General features: G+C 50.8%; 1 protein-coding gene across 1 annotated transcript; it reads right to left on the bottom strand.

Annotated features, from left to right (window-relative positions):
• Nucleotides 1-112: 112 nt before the first annotated feature.
• On the bottom strand, nucleotides 113-6659 carry NRGN (neurogranin). Its single transcript, XM_072822498.1, has 4 exons — nucleotides 6469-6659; nucleotides 1617-1843; nucleotides 1380-1397; nucleotides 113-967 (listed from the first exon to the last, which is right to left on the bottom strand). The coding sequence occupies exons 1-2, from the start codon at nucleotides 6481-6483 to the stop codon at nucleotides 1622-1624; spliced, it is 237 nt and encodes a 78-aa protein (XP_072678599.1). The 5' UTR covers nucleotides 6484-6659; the 3' UTR covers nucleotides 113-967; nucleotides 1380-1397; nucleotides 1617-1621.
• Between the last annotated feature and the right edge of the window lie 13153 nt (nucleotides 6660-19812).

Genomic DNA, 19812 nt, shown 5'->3' with positions numbered 1-19812 from the left:
CCCCTCGTCCCCGTCCTCCCCTCCGCTCTTTGGTTTGGTCAAGGGAAGTCCGCTCAAGCTTCAGGCGATGGCCTGGTGCACCCAAACTCCCTCGCCTCCGGCACCCTCTGAATACTTGGACATTCCTCTTTATTGTTCACATTCCAACCCAGCACGGTCACATGCACACACGGAGATAAAAATCCTTCGGGCCACAGCCCCAGGAGCCCGGCGGGGGGCGGGGCTAGCAGGGGCGGGGGCGGGGCCGCGGCAGACTCCTCCTACCGAGCCTCCCCGGCGCTCGGCGTTTGCATAAACCAGGTGAGAGCTGGAGAGGCGGCTCTCGGGGTGCGCTGGGGAGGGGGGAAGCAGATTACAGGCAGGCGTGGGGTGAGGGCGCGAAATGGGTACTTCTCTTAGGATCAGAGCAATAGGTACTTCCCTTAGGATCAGAGCAGGAGGTATCCGACACCATGAAAACCCTCTTCCTCTCTCTCCTCGCCCCAGAGCCAAAGTTCCGGGGCGCGGCTGGGGCGCGAACAGCGCAGAGACGCAGAGCGCCCCCTTTAGCTGCGCACAGAACGGAAGGGCTTTTTTTTTTTTTTTTAAGTGAGTGTACTTGGGCGACGCTTAGGGCGCCCTCCGCAGTGCGCGCAGGGAAGTGCACGGCGGCTGCGGAGGCAGAGCTGCATGCGGGGCGCGGGCAGAGGTGGGCGAGAAGCAAAAGAAGGAAGACAGGAGAGCGCGGGGCTTGGGGTTTGGGGCTCGGGTGGGAAGGAGGGGCGAGTGGGGACCGTACTAGCCCGGAGGACTAACTAAAAGGGCGCGGGGCTTAGCGACTCCTCGACGGAGCCTGCCTGGGAGAGGGAGTCCAGGGACGCGGGGAGGGCTCCTGAAGCTGGCAGGTGGTGGGAAGGAGAGGATCACAAACACGGCAGGGAAGTCTCGTCACTGCGAAGGGGACGCGGCATCCATCTCTCCTCGGCAACTGCGAAGAGAGAAGGTCTGAGCACCTGCCCTCCTGGCACCTCCTCTCCCCGGTCCTGCCCCCCTTCCTGAGCCAGGACACCGGGGCGGCGAGCGCCAGGGGACCCCAGTCACCCAGAACCGCCCGCCCCCCCCGCCCCCCGAGTCACTGAGCGGAAAAGAGCCGGCGGCCTGTGCGTGCGCGCCCGGGGTGCTTATAGCCTCAGGCCGTGTTCGCGCGGCCAAACCCGGGTGGCCGCGTTTCCGTGTCGGCCCAGGGGGGTCCCCGCCGCAGCCTCGGGCGTCCGGATGTAGCAAACCCCGCAGGCTGGGGGCGGGGGCGAGGGCGGGTTAGAGGGCAGGGTGGGGGATTTGGTCCTCCCCCCCCCCCCCCCCCCCGGGGCCTTGCACCCGCTGGCGAGGGTATTCTTTACCTTTGAAAACGCTCAGTTCTTCGGTCCAGGGCGGGGCAGAGGGAGGAGGAGAGAGGGGAACAGGTGAGCTCTCGGCCTCCTCCCGGCCCTCCCCCCGCCCCCCGCCTCCCCGTCTCCGAGGTTAGGCCCCCACCCTTAGCTCCCTCTGCACCCCGCAGCCCTCCCCGTGGTCGTCGAGCTCCTCGGGTGGGGGAGAGCGGTCCCGGCTTTGGGGAGGGCAGCTGCCGCCCGCCTCACCTGGCCTAGTCTCCGCTGGGGCCGCCGCCCGCGCCTCCCCGGGCGCCCCCAGCTCCGCCCGTTCCCCCGTGGCCCGGGCCCTTCCGGCCGCGCTCTCCACTCTTTATCTTCTTCCGCGCCATGTGGCCCCGGAAACTCGCCTGGATTTTGGCAGCGGCTGCGTTGGCGCCGGGGTCGTCCAGCGGGATGTCTAGGATGTCGTCGTCCGGCTTGGAGCACGCGCTCTCCTGGGGGCGGGGCGGGGGGGCACTCGTGGGGTGACTGGGCTGGGACCCCGCGAGGGTGGGGTGGGAGCAGAGCCTTGGGGACCTGGACCAGGGCGGCGCGCCCGTGGGAAACGCGGGGAGGGGAGGAGGGGTCGCGCGCTGGTGTGTGTGTGTGTGTGTGTGTGTGTGTGTGTACACCTGTGCGCGCGCCTGTGTGCACGTGTGCGTCTGTCCCTCCAGGAGAGCGGCAGGCAAAAAAGTTAGGGTGGGGGGGTCAGGTGGGCACAGCTGTTTCCAACACAGCAAACAGTCGCGCGCGGTGGCAAGGGGTACAGGACCGCCGGATGGCCCTGCGCGAGCCAAGGGTCCTTTCACCATCAGCTGAGCTGCAGAGCTGCAGAGCTGATGGAGCGTGGGCCGGGAGGAGCAAAGTGAACAGCAGTAAGGTCTCCTGGAAGTGGCCTCTCCTGCCCCTGTCCTCAGAGGCTGCCTCCAGCTCTGAAGGGCCCCTTCGGAGTCCAGGATTCCCTGGGACAGGGTGTAGAAGAATCAGGCTAGTCCCTAACCTGAGGAAAATCACACCAGGGCTCAAAGCTGGAATTAGGGTGAAGGTGGGGCTAACACCCCCCACCCCCCACCCCAGTGAGTCAGCCTCCCTCCACCTGGGACTAGAGGCCCAGAGACTGCTTTGCCAGGCTGTGGATTCTTTCCTCTCCAATGCTCCCCAGGAGGTAGGCAAACACAGAACAGAGGAGGTGGTCTGGAAGGAAGAAGCTACGAGAAAAGGCTTCAATCCAAAAAAAGGACAAAGGAAAGATAAGGAGGAGCAAGAAGCCCTTTGCGTTGTGTGCTCCTGAAGAAAGAGAGTATGACAGTAGCTACTCACTAAGCACGCCTGTTGTTCCAGGCACAGTAACACAATGTTTTGCAGAGGTTATTTTGTTCGGTCCTGGCAAAGCTATGACGTACCTTTTATCACTATCCTAGTTTACTTCTAATAAAACTGATGATTTAAGTGTTTATAAACCTGACATGAGGTCACGCAGATAGTTACTAGTGGACCTAAGATTCAGACTCTTGTATGTCAGAGGCCCGAGTATATTTTCAACCCCTATTCTGGAGGATAAGCAAAGGCAGTCAAGAAAAAGAGCCAAGCTCTACCTCTTGTTACCTAATGCTTTCTTATCAGGATCATAATACCTGCCTCTAGGGTGGTGAGGAAGAATAAATAGCAAGATCTACACCCAGTTTCTGGCACAATCTAGTTGCTCAATAAATGGTAGCTATGAGGACGATTCTTTTAATTAATAAGTTGATGTGAAATAGTTGTTTTTGTAGGCCAAAGGTGGCCAGATAAAAATAATTTCATATGGTTCAGCCTGTAATAATCACATCCACCCCCATGCCTCAGGTTTCTATCTCCCACAGCCTGCCCTAGCTGAGATAGGTGAGGGTTAGGGAACCGAGAAAGTATTGCTTTTAGAGGTAAGGCTCTGAAATGGAGAGGGCCTCAGTCCCTGAGCCCTTCTGTTGCTTAATATTATGCACAGCATTAATGTGGGTTGGGCTGGAGATGGTTACTGAGGGAGTTAGAAAGGCATTTCTCTTTTGATCTGACCCTCTGGCATCTAGGAATTGTCTTTCTTTTCTTTCTTTCTTTCTTTCTTTCTTTCTTTCTTTCTTTCTTTCTTTCTTTTTCTTCTTCTTTTTTTTTTTTTTTTCCTAAGGACTTCTACTGCTTTAAAAATGGCTTCCCCTCATCATACTTCGCAATGCTATTTTCATTTCCTGGGCTTCTGAGTGCTGCAATTTGTGCTCAAGATGCCCACAATTGATTTAAATGCAGTTAAAGGGAGTTATTAAGAAGCCAGTGTGATTGTGGAGGGGATTGACCCTTTTTGTCTTTGCAGGTCTAGTTCTCTCTCTCTCTCTCTCTCTCTCTCTCTCTCTCTGACATCTTAGTCTCTACCTGTAATCAGAAATGACTCTTCTGGGTTCCTTGCGTCTCAGAGCTCATGCCCCTGTTGGGATATCCTTAGGGAACAGTGAAGCTTCTCCTCAACAGAGGACAATGATTAAAAAAAAATAACCCAGCACAACAGCAACACAAACCCATTCCTGACCAACCTATCCTTGGCCAGCAGCTATGGCGGAAGGGGTATCTTCCCCCATCCATGCTATGACCAACCTGCTATCTCTACCCACCTCAGCCAGATCCAGAATGGAAACCTGGAACTCCATACAGGCCAAGCCACCCAACACACTGCTCCTCCCCTAAATCACCTCTCTTTCCCTCCAGCTGAATTCTCAGGGCAGAGGTGCTAGATGGCCTGTCCAAAGGCAGAACTGGAGAGAAAATAAAAGGAATCCAGGAAGGGTTGTGGTTCTGGGCTGGTGCCTTCTAAAGCCAAGATTTATGGTGTGTGCCTGAGAGCTCCATATAACCAGAGGTGGAAAAATACACTAGTGAGTAAAATAGGAGCCATGGCTTCTGGTCCCAGGTGGGCATATCACTGCACCTCTGAGGGTCTCAGTTTCTTCTGTCGCAACTAGAACTCAGCTTAGAGGAATAAATTATTTAGGTCCCCAATCCTAAAAGCCTTAAGAATTATCTCTGCCTATTGCTTATTACATGCCAGGCCCTGTGCTTGCACACATTACCTCACTTAATCCCCATTTCAGAGGTCAAAAAAACAGCCTCAGAGACATTTTGTAACTTACCCAAGGCCACAGAACTAACAAACTGTGATGGGATTCAGAAGCCTGCCTGTTAGCCACTGCCTCAGGGCAGGTAATTGTTTATATGAGTTCAGCTAGACCAGGCCAACTAGACTAAGCAACAGCAAGGAGTAGGATCCAAAAAAAAAAAAAAAAAAAAAAAAAAAAGTCTCTTTGCCTTTTCATATTAAATAAATGGAGGGAAGTCATATATATGTGACCATGTAAATCAACAACTGGTACATTTGAATCAGCAGCTCTGCCTCTTAAAAAAAAAAAAAAAAAAAGGCTGTTTTCTTCTCATTTCTGTTTGAGCCTCCTTCCCAAGGGGCAAGAAGGTAGTAAGGCAAGACTGTTTCCCAAACACCAGGTCAGATGGTCAGCAAGGAGAGCCCCAGGATGAGAGATAAAGAGGGCCCTTCCTTGGAGTGCCTGGCTGGCTCAGTGGGTAGAACATGCGAAGGGAGTTGACACGGGGTGGGGGTGGGTGTAGAGCCTACTTTAAAAAAAGAAAAAAAAAAAGAGGGCCCTGCCTCTAGACCCCAGATGCACTCTGTTCTCTACATGTCCCAGCCCCCTTCCAGCGGAGTCCACCTCCACAGAATGGGGATGGGGCAGAAAGATGCTCAGTCCCAGCCCTGTCCCAGCCCTCTGCCCCCATCACCTCTTCTCTCTTTTCTTGCCCCTTGCACAGTCTGACAATGGTGCCATCTCCTGTTTAGTCCTTTAGCCCTTCGGATCTGGGACAGGGCCTCATAGGGCGGTTGTGATGATTAAATATAAAGTTAGATACACGGTAAGCCTTCACCAGTTGACCAATATTATTGATATTAGTGAGTCAAAGTCATAAGAACAACCACAATGATGTGCCCCTATGTTCTTTCTCCCTCTTGGTACCCAGACATAGGGAAGTCTCACCTCTTCTAAAGTGTGCTGTTCTTTCCTTCCAAACCTCATTTTTTTTTTCTTTTGTAAGCCATAGGGTGGAGGGTGGGGAGCTGGCAAAGTCATAACCTCTCGTATCATTAACTGGGTTGACTGAATGACAGAGAATGCAAGGACTTTGGAGTAGTCTTTCTCTATATGTATAGGGGCTAAAAATAATGATTAAAAATAAAAAATATATATAAACACATTTAATAGACGTATGATCACTGTACTCCGCTAGTGTGCTAGGAGCCAGGTCCTGTGCCAGGCGCTTTCATACCCAAGTCACCTTAACAGCAACCTACTTTGGCATCAGGCACTCGCAGCATCCAGGTCTCCGTGTGGGCGCTGACAAATTGCAGACACTTCCTTGCCTCGCCAGCAGGGCTCTCTCGCGGTCACTTCACCCAGCCCCCTCCGGGGCTAGAAGGCGTTGGGGGACGGGCCAACCCCTCCCCAGAACCTCACTGACGAGGCTCTCTGCTGCCCAGCATCACTCCTGAGCTAACCAGGGTGGACTGACTGCCCCCCCTCCCGTCCCTGCGCTGGACGGTGCACCAGGGTCACGGAGATCATCCTGTCTGCCCACCCACGGCGGTGGCAGTGGGATGGGGAGTGGGGTGAGGGCGAAAGCCAGGGTAAAGGACACCGAAAGGAGTCGCCGCAGCTTGGCTGCAGTCTACAGCGTCTCCCTGGGGGTGGGTGTTGGGAAGTTCCTCTTCTCGTCTAACCTGCAGCCGAGCTCCCCGTCCAACCTAGACTGCCTGGCGGATGGGCGCCCGGACGCCCCCGCGAGTTGGGGAGCATTTCGCCTAGGGCTTCCAAGTCAGGCGGGTACCTTCCACCACCCACCACCCACGTCTCAGCAGGCGCCCCTTATTGCTCCTGGGTCTTCTGCACCCGCAAGGCGCTTCCATCCCTTACTCTCCCTCCAGGGGGTTCTTGGGAGCCCCTTGCCCCGGATCGAGCCGAGCGCGGGTCCCCACGGCCCTCTAACTTACGGTGCAGCAGTCCATGCTGGTGTTGGGGGTCCTTGGCTGGGGCACGGGCTGGCGCAGGGCGGGGGTGGGGTCTGGGTGGTGCTGGGTGGGGACTCGGGGGCCTCGGCGCGCCCGCTGACCAGCGCCGCGGCAGCCGCTCCGCTCCCGGGTCCTCTCTCCCGCGCTCCGCTCGGCTCGCGAATGTAACCTGAGCCCTTCGGTCGGGAAGCCAATCAGGAGGGGCCCTCGCCGGGTGGGCGGGGACTCTGCCGCGGGGACCACGCCCCCTCCGCGCTCCCCCCGCCCCCCGCCCCAACCCCTCCGCCTACGCGCTTCCATCCCTGCCTCCTACACACCCCAGCCTCCCAAATCCAGCCCCCTGTTTGGCGAGGCGGCAGACTGCCAGGCAGATTCATGCCGCCGCGGGCAGAGGGGGGCCCCCGACACCCCGGGCACAAATACACTCACATCTGGGCGCGGCACCCCTCCCGCCCGCATGCGGAACACCACGCACCCCTCACCCACCTCCCCAGACTTCCACAACTTAGCTGGAGTCCCCAGTATGGCTCCAGCTCCTCCTCCCCGCACCCCCCGCCAGTCCTCAAAGAAAAGCCCCCTAAGACGTGCATTTTTAAAGTCCCCTCATCGCTCTGCTAAGGGAACCAAGAAAACCGTCGGGACAAAACCGGAGGGGGACCACACAGCAACACAAAAGCTCACGAGCCCCACGTGGTGCAATGTGCAAATGTGGTGGTGCCCCGGGGTCACTAGAAGGTGCACTTCTACGTGCACACTCTACAGACACAACCTGAAAAAAAGAGCTACCCAGATCTTGTGCACACTAGGCAGGTAAATGCAGACGTGTGCGCCGCCTATGGAGGCAGGTGCTCGCCCTACCTGCGATGTCCTCCTTACCTGTTATCTGTCCTCTGTCTAATGTATGTATTTATGCATAGCCACTGGCTTAGGAGAAATACCCTTCCCTCTCACTCCCCATACCAGAATCTCCCTAACCTCTTTAAAAATTAATTTATTTGAGAGAGAGGGAGAGAGCAAGGGTGGGGAGGAGAAGAGGGAGAGGGACAAGCAGACTCCTCTGTAAGCTGATGGGGAGAGAAGCCCCACATGGGGCTGATCCCACCACCCTGAGTTCATGACCTCAGCCAAAACCAAGAGTCCCTCACTGTCCCTCCCTAACCTCCTGATCCATTGCTTCAGAATAAAACAAAAACTAGCCATTCTCACCTTGCCTGTGAGAAGAAGAAAAATACCTTAAACCCTAGTGTTGGGAAATATATTAAAAAAAAAAATCGTCTTTTGAGGTCTGTGGTGGAGGAAGGATGTGGGCTTTGTGAGAGGCTGGAAAAAGAAGATATAGGAGGCACGTCGTGGAGCGGTGGCCTAGCCACAATTGTGCTGACCAGTGCCCCCCTCGGACCCCCAGCCTGTCAGGGTACTATTGCTGGCAGTGTGGCATGTTAAGTGGGGGCCATCTCGGAGGAAAATAGAAAGCCTTTCTCAGCTAAGGTCCCAGAGGAGGGAAGGTAGAAAGGATGGCTGCTGCTCAGGTAGGTAGACTGAAGCAGAGCAAAGAGGGGCAAGTGCCCTGTGGGTCTGGTTGGGACAGGGGACCCTGAAACAGCTCTGCCGTGAATCCACAGCCACTGGGCAGTCACAGTGTGGCTTGTTGCATGCTTCCTTCCTACCTGAATGGGCTACAGGCTTTGCTTGCCAAAGGGAAACTGAGTGGGAGGGAAATTCTGGTGGCCACTCATGCTGGGAACAGGCTTAGTCAGCTTGGGCCACCAAAATTAAGCGGGATGCTGGCCGGGATTCCAGGGCTAGGGGTACAGGGGTGTCTCTCCCAGCATCTTTGGGACCCACCCACCCTTGTAACTGAAAATCTGTTCCCCAATCTGTCTCTGGCACATCGTCTATCCCCCACCTCCACCAAATGGCAGGATGTCCTGGGAACTCAGCCCCTTGCCTAGATGATGGGCGCATCGGGGGCTTTGGGTTGTATCACTTCCTGTTGGGCCTCAAATCTAGAATCCAGAGGAGAAAGGGAAGGAGGAAATTGGGGACAGAATGGGTATCAGGCCTGGACTCTGCTTTTCTCTTCCCAAATTAGAGCTGAGGAATTCGGGATTTAGCGAGTTTGCAGTAAAGTCTCGAAGTTGCTAGGCAACATCCCTCTGCAGGCTGCGCTGCCTCTGGGCCCTTCTTCCTGCTGGTCAGAGCTGAAGGGGGGGTGCCTTTACAACATGGCCCCCTAAACTCCCACACAGGCAGCACAGCCCTCCCCTGTTCCCGCAGGACGCCCTTGTGTGGGGTGAGGGTGTCTCTGAATGCTGGCGGGCCGTGGAAGAGCAGACACGGCAACTGTCAGTTCCATCCGCAAAACAAGCATCTCGGCAACAGCCCACTTGAGGCGCCCACGCAGAACTGGCCACTGTGTCTGCCCTGGGGGATGGGCGGTCTTCGAGGTAAGGAGAAGGTAGAGGAAGGCAGAGACCGGAATCAGAAGACATGCAAACTCAGATAATCCAGAGGAAGGAGCAGCAACACGTACATTCTCATTTAAATGGCACACACTCACCCAGAGGTACAGAGACACCCCCTGTTCACACATCCACAGAGACACCACTGCCACCCACTGCCATCCAAAGATCTGCACGGAAGTGGACCCCTTCACCGAGGGCACATGCTTCCGTGGTGAGGGCCTCCTTTCTTGGGCTAGGTGGCTGGGGTCTGTCAGCAAGATGGGCTGGGTGGGACTCTGAGCCCCGCTCAAGTGGACAAGCTGGGAGAAGGGACAGGAGCCGTGTGGAATGCCTGGGGCTGGCTGCTTTGAGGGGCCGGCTGCCTCAGTCTGCAAAGCTCAGGAGCTTGGCAGAGGGGCGCCAGATGACCCACCCCACGAGGGACTGCCTGCCCTGGCTTAGGACCTGGGTGCCGGGGTCATCCTTTGGAGGGTCACCGATTAACCAGCTGGACTTGAGCCCCGTAGCTGTCCTCCGCGACTCTTCGCATTTCATAAACTCTGCGGGTCCCCACGGCCATGGAAGGAGAGGGTCTGCAAGCCTCGGAAATGAGATGAACTCCGGAGGGCCAGGTTAGAGAGGGATTTGGGGCGCGTGGGTGTGGTGGGCTGCCTCCAGCAGGGAGGCAGGGGTGCGAAGCAGAAGCCAAGGCCAGCACAGGAAGAGATTTTAGACAAAGGAAAAGAGAGGCGATGGATTAGTGGGAAGCTTCTGGGGTCCAATACAGATCCATCTGGGGACAGATGGTGGGGGATTTGGAGAGAGTTGGTCCTCGTAAGCAGAGAGAAAAGCCAAGGCACATGGCAAGCTATCTGCCAATACTTGTGGCTTCTCTTCCTTGGAGTGGGCACTTTCTGAACATAACATCCCAGCTCAAGCCCACAGAGGGACTCCATGATGAGATGGGGGTGGAAAGTAGGAGGCCTATGCCTTTGGCGGAGCTGATCTGGGGGCTTCTTAGGTCAGGATTTCACCCATTTGAATGGAGGGGGTGGGGGTAGCAGGAAATTCAGTTTTCTCTGCAAATATTTCAGCTTTTGCTGTAGTAGTATTTTTAGCAACTTGGTTGGCAGAGGAGGAGCCCGGGTACATTTTTAAAGGGGCCTCTGCCAGACTGGAGGCCTCCTCCCACCCTTACCCCACACATCCTAAAGGAGATGGGGAGAAAGCACATGGCTTAAGGGCTGCGTTCAAATCAGGTTTGCTGGGCACTAGCTGACCATTAAGTAGTCTTCCCCCATAGTACCAGTCATCAGCTGTATCATCATTAGCAGCATTATCCAGAAGATGAAATACTTCTTGAACTTCTGTTGCGTGCAGGGTGCTACTAGAGACACAATGGAAAAGGTTTAATATACTTGGAAAGACGAGGGGAAGGAACCGGCACTTGTGAGTGACTGCTAGGTGTCATGTGTTGAGTTAGCAGCATCATGTATATGGTTGCATTTAATTCTTACAACAATCCTGTGACTTAGGCATTATGTTTCCTATTTATAGATGAAGAAGCAAAAGGGTTGAAGAATTTACCCAAGGTTATATCGTCATTAAATGGAAGAATCTAGATCAAAACCCAGAGCAGAATAATAACATCATCCGACACGGGAATGGTGCTTTCCAAAGTGCTACCACATTCGTGATTTAATTTGCCGCTGGTGGGAACTGTTTGGGGGAGGTATTAGTATCTTTAACCTCTTTTTTCTGAGGACAAAGTAAGGCCTCGAGAGGTTACATGACTTGTCCAGAATTAGCCCTCTGGTGAGTTTCAGAACCAGGGCTAAAACACAGGAGTTCTAACTTCGAATTCTGTGTTTTCACCTCTAAGCTGCTCTGTACCACAGCCAGGACCTGTACTGGGCTGCAGTGGTTACAGTGGAATGGGTTTCAGTGGTTAGCAAATCAGACATAGTCTCTTCTCTCTTGGATCCAACAGTCTGATGATAGAAGTACATATGTATATGTGTGTGCATATATGTATAGAAATAGATGTGTATATATATCTATGTGTATATATATATGAGATATATTTGTATCTCCTAAAGTAATAAATGATAGGTGCCAAAGGAGTGATGCAGACAATAAGTGTTAATGGGAGTTGAGCTGTGAGAGAAATGATTGAAAATTTGGATGATCCAGGCAGGCTTCCTGGTTGAGGGGGCTAGAAATGGGCAGAAGGACATTGTAGGCAGGAGCAAATGTTGTGAGCGGTGCACTGCACGTGGTGGCACTGTGTGCATGCTACCCCAGTCCAGAAAGGCTCTGAGGACAGCAAACCCAAACGCCTTCCCCCTCGTACAATGTCCTTTTGCTTCGTTTTGTTTTTAGCAGGCTCCACACCTAGTGTGGAGCCCCACACGGGCTTGAACTCATGACTCTGAGAACAAGACCTGAGCTGAGATCAAGAGTTGGAGGCTTAACTCACTAAGCCATCCAGGCGCCCTCTTGCACCCCTCGCCTCCCAACAAGGTTTTATGTCTGAAGCCCAGCGCCCTGATTTTACCTATGGCAACATATTGAAGCACCCCAGGACCTGTAGGTGCGCAGCAAATGCGTGCTTGTGCCTGTCAGCAGCCTGCTGTTCCTTGGTGCTTTAACACACACCTACCCCTTGCTCCTCCTGATGTGGTAGGAGGCTGCTTCCTTCACCTCCGCCCTCCTGTTCTCTGGGCCTGTGCGGTTCAAAGTCCTGGATATGCTTAATGCCTTGTTCCTAAATTGCCCCAAACATCTACTTGTTTTGTTCCACTCACTTCCCTTTCCTCAGTTTGCTTTCCCACCTTTCCTCATGAATAACAGCCAGTGATGGCTAAGCAGTGTGCGTACCTTCTGGTCCTACACATGCCATCTGTAAACATTGGACCAACACAACCATTTTTGTAACAAGGGAACAACCATCTTGATAATATTTTAATGACAAACTCTAGCACGAACCTAATAACCACCTCAGTTGGGGTCCAGGCAAATGTCTGTTTTAATTAGTTTTTTTATAAAAAGGCTTACAGGAGGTATAATTCTCACCTTATTCTTTAGTCCATTTATTTTTTATAAAGATTTTATATATTTATTTGACACAGAGAGAGAGAGAGTACAAGCAAGGGGAAGGGCAGAGGGAGAGGAGAAGCAGGCTCCCTGCTAACCTGGGTGCCTGATGTGATGTGGGGCTCGATGTGGGGCTCGATGCTGGGCTCGATGCGGGGCTCCATCCGAGGACCCTGGGATCATGACTTGTGCTGAAGGCAGATGCTTCACTGACTGAATCACCCCGGTGCCCCCTCTTTAATCCATTTAAAGACCCTTTCTTTTGTGGTTCCCCCAGATATTCAGATAAAAGAAATTCTTGATTTAACCAGCAATATGTGTCATGTGAGGTTCAAGCTATTCTCCTTATCATTGTCTACCTCAGGGCAGAGAAAAGAAACTCTTATCTAGGAGATGGAGACCCTCTTATAATCGTTCAGAATGAGCATCTTTTGGAGTGTGTCTATGGGGTCAGTATTCCAGCCTTACACTTCCTCATGTTCACACTGTCTAATCTGAGAGGTTGGAGTGGTGGTATTGTGCTGGATCCACTGGCCATGGCTCTCATTCATTTGGCATCTACCAATGTACTCTGTTTTTTTTTTAAATCATTTGGCTTATTTTAGGAAATTCAAACTCTTGCGAGAGTTAGTAGTATATAATGAACCCCACTGTTCCATTACCCACATTCTATAATTTCCAGCTCATCACCAAATTCCTATAACCTATATTTGTTATGATTCCCCCATTACCATTTCATTCATAAACATTGAAGTATGTATCCTTAAAACATACTAACTCTTTAATACCTATTTTTAAAGCATATGTTCATTAGCCTGGAAGCTCTGGAGGGAGAGATTAGAGCTATTTTCTTTACAACTGTAGCCTTAGCACAGTGTATGGGACATAGTGGATACTCAGTAAATACTCTTTGAATGATTGAATGAATAAGGGGGTGAATGAATACTATTGTCTCAGGGAAACAAGGTTGGAGGGTTATGAAGAGCAAGGCTCAGAGGATTGGACATCCTGCCTTCAGCTCAGGTCATGATCCTGGGGTTCTGGGATCAAGCCCCAAGTCAGGCTCCCTCCTCGGCAGGGGGTCTGTTTCTTCCTCTCCCTCTGCCCCTCCTCCTGCTCATGCTTTATCTCCCTCTCAAATGAATAAATAAAATCTTTTTTAAAAAAAGGAAACAAGGGGTAAGGCACAGTGCATATATCTGTGATCAGGAACGATCAAATTTGTTAGAGGCCAAGTGTGTCTTCAGCAAAGCACTTAGGTGGATTTTAAGTAGGGAGGGAACCCTTTATCTCTATAAGATTCAGTCTTAGGCCTTCCATTCTGAGGAGCTGAGACACAGACCCATGTGTTCCTTGGAAGTCCATGTGGAGGGGGCCCTTTTATGGGAGCAGCATTGGAGATGGAGCATGCCAGGGGAAGGAGCCATGCCTATAAACCAGTTTATTGAGTTTGTTTCTATTTCTGTTTTATTGCTTCTTTACTTTATCTTGGTTAAGCATTTCAACTTTGTCTGAGCTATGAAAGGGGACATTTAAGGAAGAGTTATATACTCAGTCTTAGGCTGAAGAGACCAAGGTGGAATAGCCAACTTGGTGAAAGCAGCCATTCATGGAGCATCTGATGAGGAAGGTGGCTCTTGGCAAATCAGAGTCCAGCTTTGTGGTCTTGCTGCCCTGTTCCACTGGGAGATTCTCTTCCCATTGATAACCTGGAGAGTTTTGTTTTTTTTTTTTTTTAAAGGGGGAAGTTTCTTTCATTGGGTGGTCTGATCATGATTGATCCCAATTCTCTCGAATAAGTCTATATCTTAATACTTTCTGTCTACCAGGCCAATCCAGTGGTCTGATAGGTAGATGAAGACTGGCCTGCCACTCCCATTTATAAGGAATGAAGGACCTACCACCTATCACTTTCCTTAGGCCAATAAAGATCAGCCACATGGCTGGAGATGGTCTACCAATGATCATCTTCTACTGGATTTCCATTTGAGCTTCTATGAGAACAGTAAGTGTGGGTATGGAAAAGTCTCTTACCCTCAAACTTCCAAAGGAAGGAGACATTGACAGCATTTCCCTAGCAGACTGTCATCCAATATGGCCAAGATATGGGGGAACAGATATTAGAATTCAGCCATTGTAAGGCCTGGGTGGTGGGCCATCTGCAGGAGAAAGCTTCCTTAAAGGCACAACCCAACATGAAAGACATGTCACATACCCCTGGAATTGGATGACACAGGAATTTGGCTATTAGTTCAAATGTCTTTCCCAGTGTAAAAATGAGAGTAGTTCTACCTAGCTTAACCCTGCCTGGGAAAGTGCTGTTGTTTTGTTTGCATTTTTTCCCCCTTTTTGGCCAGGTGGAAGCACTGAAAAGTAAAGGATTATTAGCTACAAGCTTTTGTTATTCTGTAATTTGGGTGGAGCATTTAAGTTTAATGAGGTAAGCACTGATAGTTATTTGGGGTTGGTATACTCTTGTTATTTTTGCTTTGCCTGCCGTGGGATTGTGTGTTGGAGTGGGGTGAGTGGGGAGTGCTGGAACATGAGCTGTTTTGGGACTGGGTTGTTAGTGGAAATGTTCCTGCTGCTTAGATAGAAGGCATGCCAGGTAAAACCATTCTGTCCTTTGACCCTGAAGCCTTTAGGTCTTTAAGTAGTCTTTCTACAGGTGTTCAGTGTTCACACCTACCTGGGAGACAAGAGTCAAAGGTCAATACCGTAGACACAATCCTATGTCATATATATTCCTCACAAGCAAAAGGGTATAAAGCCTGGTCCTTAAAAAAGAGAGAGCACTTTCTGTTCTACTGGGAACAGCATCATGGAGCTATGCTGTGTTATGATTTGCTAAACATATGTCAGATCATAATAGCAGGAAAGTTCCACATTTGGGATACTATGTGAGGATGCGTATAGATCTTACTAAATCCATCATGGCAGGCGCTATTGGCTTCCTAGCCAATATCTACGCATTTCCCCTTCTTGCTTGCTAACAGAACTGTGATTTTGTTGGGAGCAGTCATGGGTCCGGACCTGACATTCTGCCATAATCAGACTAAGCCTGTTTCTACTTCAGCTTTTATGACAGCTAGGGCTGGTCACAAGACCCAGATATGGCCAATGAGGTATAAGCAAATTTCTGCTGAGAAATCTTCTGGGAAAGCTTTTGCTTTCCCGAGAGGAGGAGGCAGATGCAGCTGGCACCACCAGCCCCCTTCTTTCTGCCTTAAAACAGACCTGAAGTCTAGAGCTGCATCCGCTTTCGACCATGCAGCAAATCAAATACTGAAATCATGAAGGAAAAAAAGAAACCCACCTCTTTTATATTTAAGGCATTATCAATCAAACTTTCTGGAAGGTTTACACAAATGAATCCCTAGTATGACGTTGTAATACAAGAGAGATTCAAGCGTCGGATCAGGGTGCTTATCGTGGACAAGATGGGGACTGCGTGTGCAGGTGATTTCCAGGGATTCTTTGATGACAGACCTGAAAATTCTAAGTTAAAATAGCTAGTAATTCAGACATGAGTGTAGGTGATCTCATGCAGCCTGACTTCCTGATTGGTTGTCCTAGATTGGCTCTGCATAATTAAAGGAACCATTGTAGGATTCTAAGTGACCATTTATAGTTCCTGTAGTCACGCTCAAAGTCTTTGTCCCTGGCCTCTCAGCACTGCTATCACATCAACCTCTCAGTTGTCCCATGACTGGTGTGTGGGTTCACTATAATTAGAATTACTGACAATTAAGGAAAGTTCCTTTAACACAGAGACAAGAACCCAGAGCTAGATGAGGACTGGTTGGGTTTGGGCATTTTATCTCTAGCCAGATGGCTGCTCTATATTGGTTTTTTAAAAGTTATAGGTGGTAGACCCTTGATTCCTTATAAATGGCAGTAATGGGCTGGTCTTTGTCCACCCAACAGGCCTCTGGTTTAGTTTGGTAGGGAGAGAAGCTGTTAACATATCAACTTATTCAAGGGAATTGGGATCAACCATAACAGGTCATGTACTGATGCGAGTTCCCACCTCTTTCAGTAAAAAGAAAACATTCCAGGGTTAGCACTGGAAGGAGCTAGATACAAGGCAGAGCAGATATGCATCCAGAATCTCGGTACAGCCTTCCAAGCTCTTTCAGGGCACGCTTCTCTCTTCCATCATTCCTGCAGACAGTCTGTGTCGCCCACCTGACCTTGCCTGTCTAGTCCTGCTGATATTCTGAAGGGTTAATTAGATACCCCCAGGACGAAGATTCTCTACCAGTTCTTGGGGTAACGAAGGCGTGTCTCCCTTGAAAGAGGCATGACTTTTAATCTCTAGAAGGGAATGCTTTGCACCTATAAGCAGAAACCCCTGGGACACTGGGAGGGTACTTATTATTATTATTATTATTATTATTATTATTATTATTATTGTAAACCAGTACATATATGCAAGAATGTCCGAGTTTACCTTAAAGTAAATATGTCATAAGTCCGGAAGATCTCAAACCATTTCCTGGGAGCACTTGCTGCACCATATATTTATTTTGAGCATTTATTATGTCCCATCTCCTTTATACTAAGGGCATCACATGTTGTGTTGATCAAGATTCTCTTGGTTTTAAGGGATAGAAACCCAATTTATATTAGCATAAGCATCAGTTTACTGTGAGGACGGAGCTGGAACTTCAGGAAGAACCAAATCCAGGAATATAAAATATTAATAAGACTCTCCTTTTCCCTTTTAATTTCTGGTTTTTGCTTCTTTCTGCATAATGCTGCCATCCTCATACTCCTGGAACTATGGCTTGCAGGCAGCTCTGAACTTAAACCATTATAGTCTTGAAACTAAAGAGGAAATAGCATTCTTCAAGCCCAATTTCATTAATAATAATTTAAAAATCCCTAGGAGAGGTCTCTGATAAACCAGACTTGGACCACACGCCCATCCCCGCACCAAACCTTGTGGCTAGAAGGATGAAGGATAATTGAAGGATGAAGGATAATTGACCCAGCCTGTGGCACAACCGTGTGGCCAGCTGGATTATATGATTGGCAGTGCCTTCCAGAACCATGTGGGCAGAGTGGGGAAGAGCAGTTCCATAAGAGAAGGGGTGTTGTTCCCGACCAGGCTGGCTGAGCAATGGATGTCCAATTGAGTACGTGAAGCCAGGAAGTGCTCGTAATAGTCCAGTGAGGTAATTACTATTATCCATGTTTTACAAACAAGGAAGGTGTGGGGAAACGGAGAGGTTAAGTAACTCAAACAAGGTCAGACAGCTGGTAGGATATAGAGCTGTGATTCTTTTTATTTATTTATTTATTTATTTATTTATTTATTTATTTATTTATCTGCCAGAGATCGAGAGAGAGAGAGAGAGCGCGAGCGCACAGGCAAGGGGAACAGCAGGCAGAGGGAGAGGGAGAAGCAGGCTCCCTACCAAGCAGGGAGCCCGATGTGGGGCTCAATCCCAGGAACCTAGGATTATGACCTCAGCCAAAGGCAGACCCAACCGACTGAACCACCCAGATGCCCCTAGGCCTGTGATTCTACTGGAGTCTGCTTAACTCCAAAACTACTCTATTGCTTGACCACCTCTCCTCCCTAGAGGAGTTTCTCCTCCATCTATATGCTTAGAATCTATGGAGCCATTAAGGCAAATTACCCTAAGTCTGTATACTGGGCAATGACCTTCTACCCCTTAGCCACCCTCCAGGAAATGCCATCTTGGTGCTGTGGGCTCTTTTGGGGCTTCTACTTCCTCTGGAGTTCCTAGCTGAAACAAAGCCCAGGATTTAGTGAGCCACTTGACTGGGTTGGCATGGCTGGACCTAGGGGCTTAGAATGGTGTTGTGGGTCTCTGTTTTCCTTTCCATTTTTCAACACTGCTTCTCTCAGAGTCTCTCTGTGTTAGATTACCCTCAGATTGATGAGAAGGCTACAGGAAGATTCCTGAACCATCTCTCCCCAAATTTTGTGGCAGGATTCTGCAACAGCCCTTCTTGGGTATGTGCCCACATTGCTGACCAATACTTCTGGACAACACAGACCGGGCCGACCCTTGGACAGGATGCCGGCAGTCATACGCACAGCCACACCAATGCCCAACAAGGTGGAATCATCGAAAGGAAAGAGTTGTGGTCGGTCCCTCCTTCCCTATACCCGGAGGACGTGTACGTGCTTTATCAGTGGCTCCCACACTGCTCCCTAATTGTTCACATCGTATCTTCCTCACTAGACTGTGAACTCCTGTAGAAGCAGAATTTGGCCTTTCATTTTGACATCTCAGGATCTAGCATGGTGCCTGAAATACAGTAGGCACTCGATCCGTGTTTATGGGATGAATAGGATACAGTGCTGTGGTTTGCAACGCTACGGTTAGAAAACAAGCATTCTCCAGGGGTCTGGCATGCGCAAACCGATAAAAGCTACCACTTAGATGCCACTGTAGAATTTACAAAGCAAATGATAGCTAACTTGGCTGAAAAATGGTATAGGCGCATCTCATTTAAACCTAAACACATTAAAAAAAAAAACAAACCTAAACACAATGAAAATGTCTGCAACCGCTTCTTATAAGCTTTGCACTTAGCTGGGTGCAGAGGAGGGTGAGGGAGGTTCCAGAAGTAAAGGATGAAATCCGTAAGCAGAGTTTGGTCTTATAGGGAGGCGGGATCATGAAGACGATCAGAGAATCTCTCGGAGACCGTATGCGGTAAGTTCTTCTGTCCAAGTTGACGTTCGGGTGCCCCCTGGCCAAGGTCCAGCAACTATTCAGATCCAAGGAGGAAGTTGGAGATACACCCAGAGCAGGGTTAGAGGGACAAAGAGATCAGCTAAACAGCGTGACAGGTGTGGAAAGGTTAAAGGAGCGGAGATGACCCAGGTTGGAGAAGAGAAGGCCCCGGGGGAAATGGAATGATTTCCTGCAAGACCAAGAAGGGCTCCCTTGGTGGGGGATGTGACCGGCTGTCCTCCTTTGCCTCTGCCTGCAGAGCAAGGGGAAATGGGCTTAGACCGAAGGCAGGGCTAAGATTAGAGAGAAGGAAGAACTTGGCAGTGAGGGATGTTGTATAACCTAGTTTTCGAGACACTTGGGGACTGAGGAGCCTCCCACACTCCTGGTCCGGGCCCAGTGGACGCGTCTTTGGGGATGGTCTGGCAGGCTGGCTGGAGGCGGAGGAGGGGGTCCCAGGCCCTTTGTGCGTAGCCTGATCTTCCCTGGTGTCCTCAGTTCTCTGTTGGAAGTGAAGTTCCCAAATTTTGGAGCTGGCACAGCAGCACCTCCCCCACCCACCACGCACTGCACCAGTGTTCTGGGCTGGGTAATAATGCCTGTCATTTCCTCTCCCCGGGGGAGTGGGGCTGCAACCGCCCTGACAGCCCCGAGGGATTGAAGGCAGCTAAAAATAGTGCATTAAATATAATCTGTTGAGGGGCACATTTGCATTGCTTTTCTTTCGCCCTCGCCTGTCTCTTCATCCTTCTGGGCAGGCCAGGCCCCGGTCTAGCTCTGGGCACTGGGAGCCAGTTCTGGGTTCCAACTGCTCCCATTTTGTTGCAGGAGGGTTGTTTAGACAAGGGATCCTGAGAATGCAAATCCAGAAAGTACCATCGAGGGACTCAGGCGTGTCCGCTGCCACTCCTCGTCACTTCCCATTGGGCCCTCTGGGAGAGAGGCTGGGCGTGGGGGAGGCAGTGCTGAAAAGGAGAGCCAGCTCTGGCTGTGTTCTCCCGTCAGCCACTTCCGTCTGCTACACAATCTCTGAGGTTAAATATTAATTAAGAGCAGAATGACAAGGA

Source organism: Canis lupus, chromosome 3, assembly GCF_048164855.1.
Source record: "Canis lupus baileyi chromosome 3, mCanLup2.hap1, whole genome shotgun sequence".
In the NCBI taxonomy this organism is placed as follows: Eukaryota; Metazoa; Chordata; class Mammalia; order Carnivora; family Canidae; genus Canis; species Canis lupus.
The sequence above is the reverse complement of the archived record's forward strand: the minus strand, read 5'-3'. Positions and strand labels throughout refer to the sequence as shown.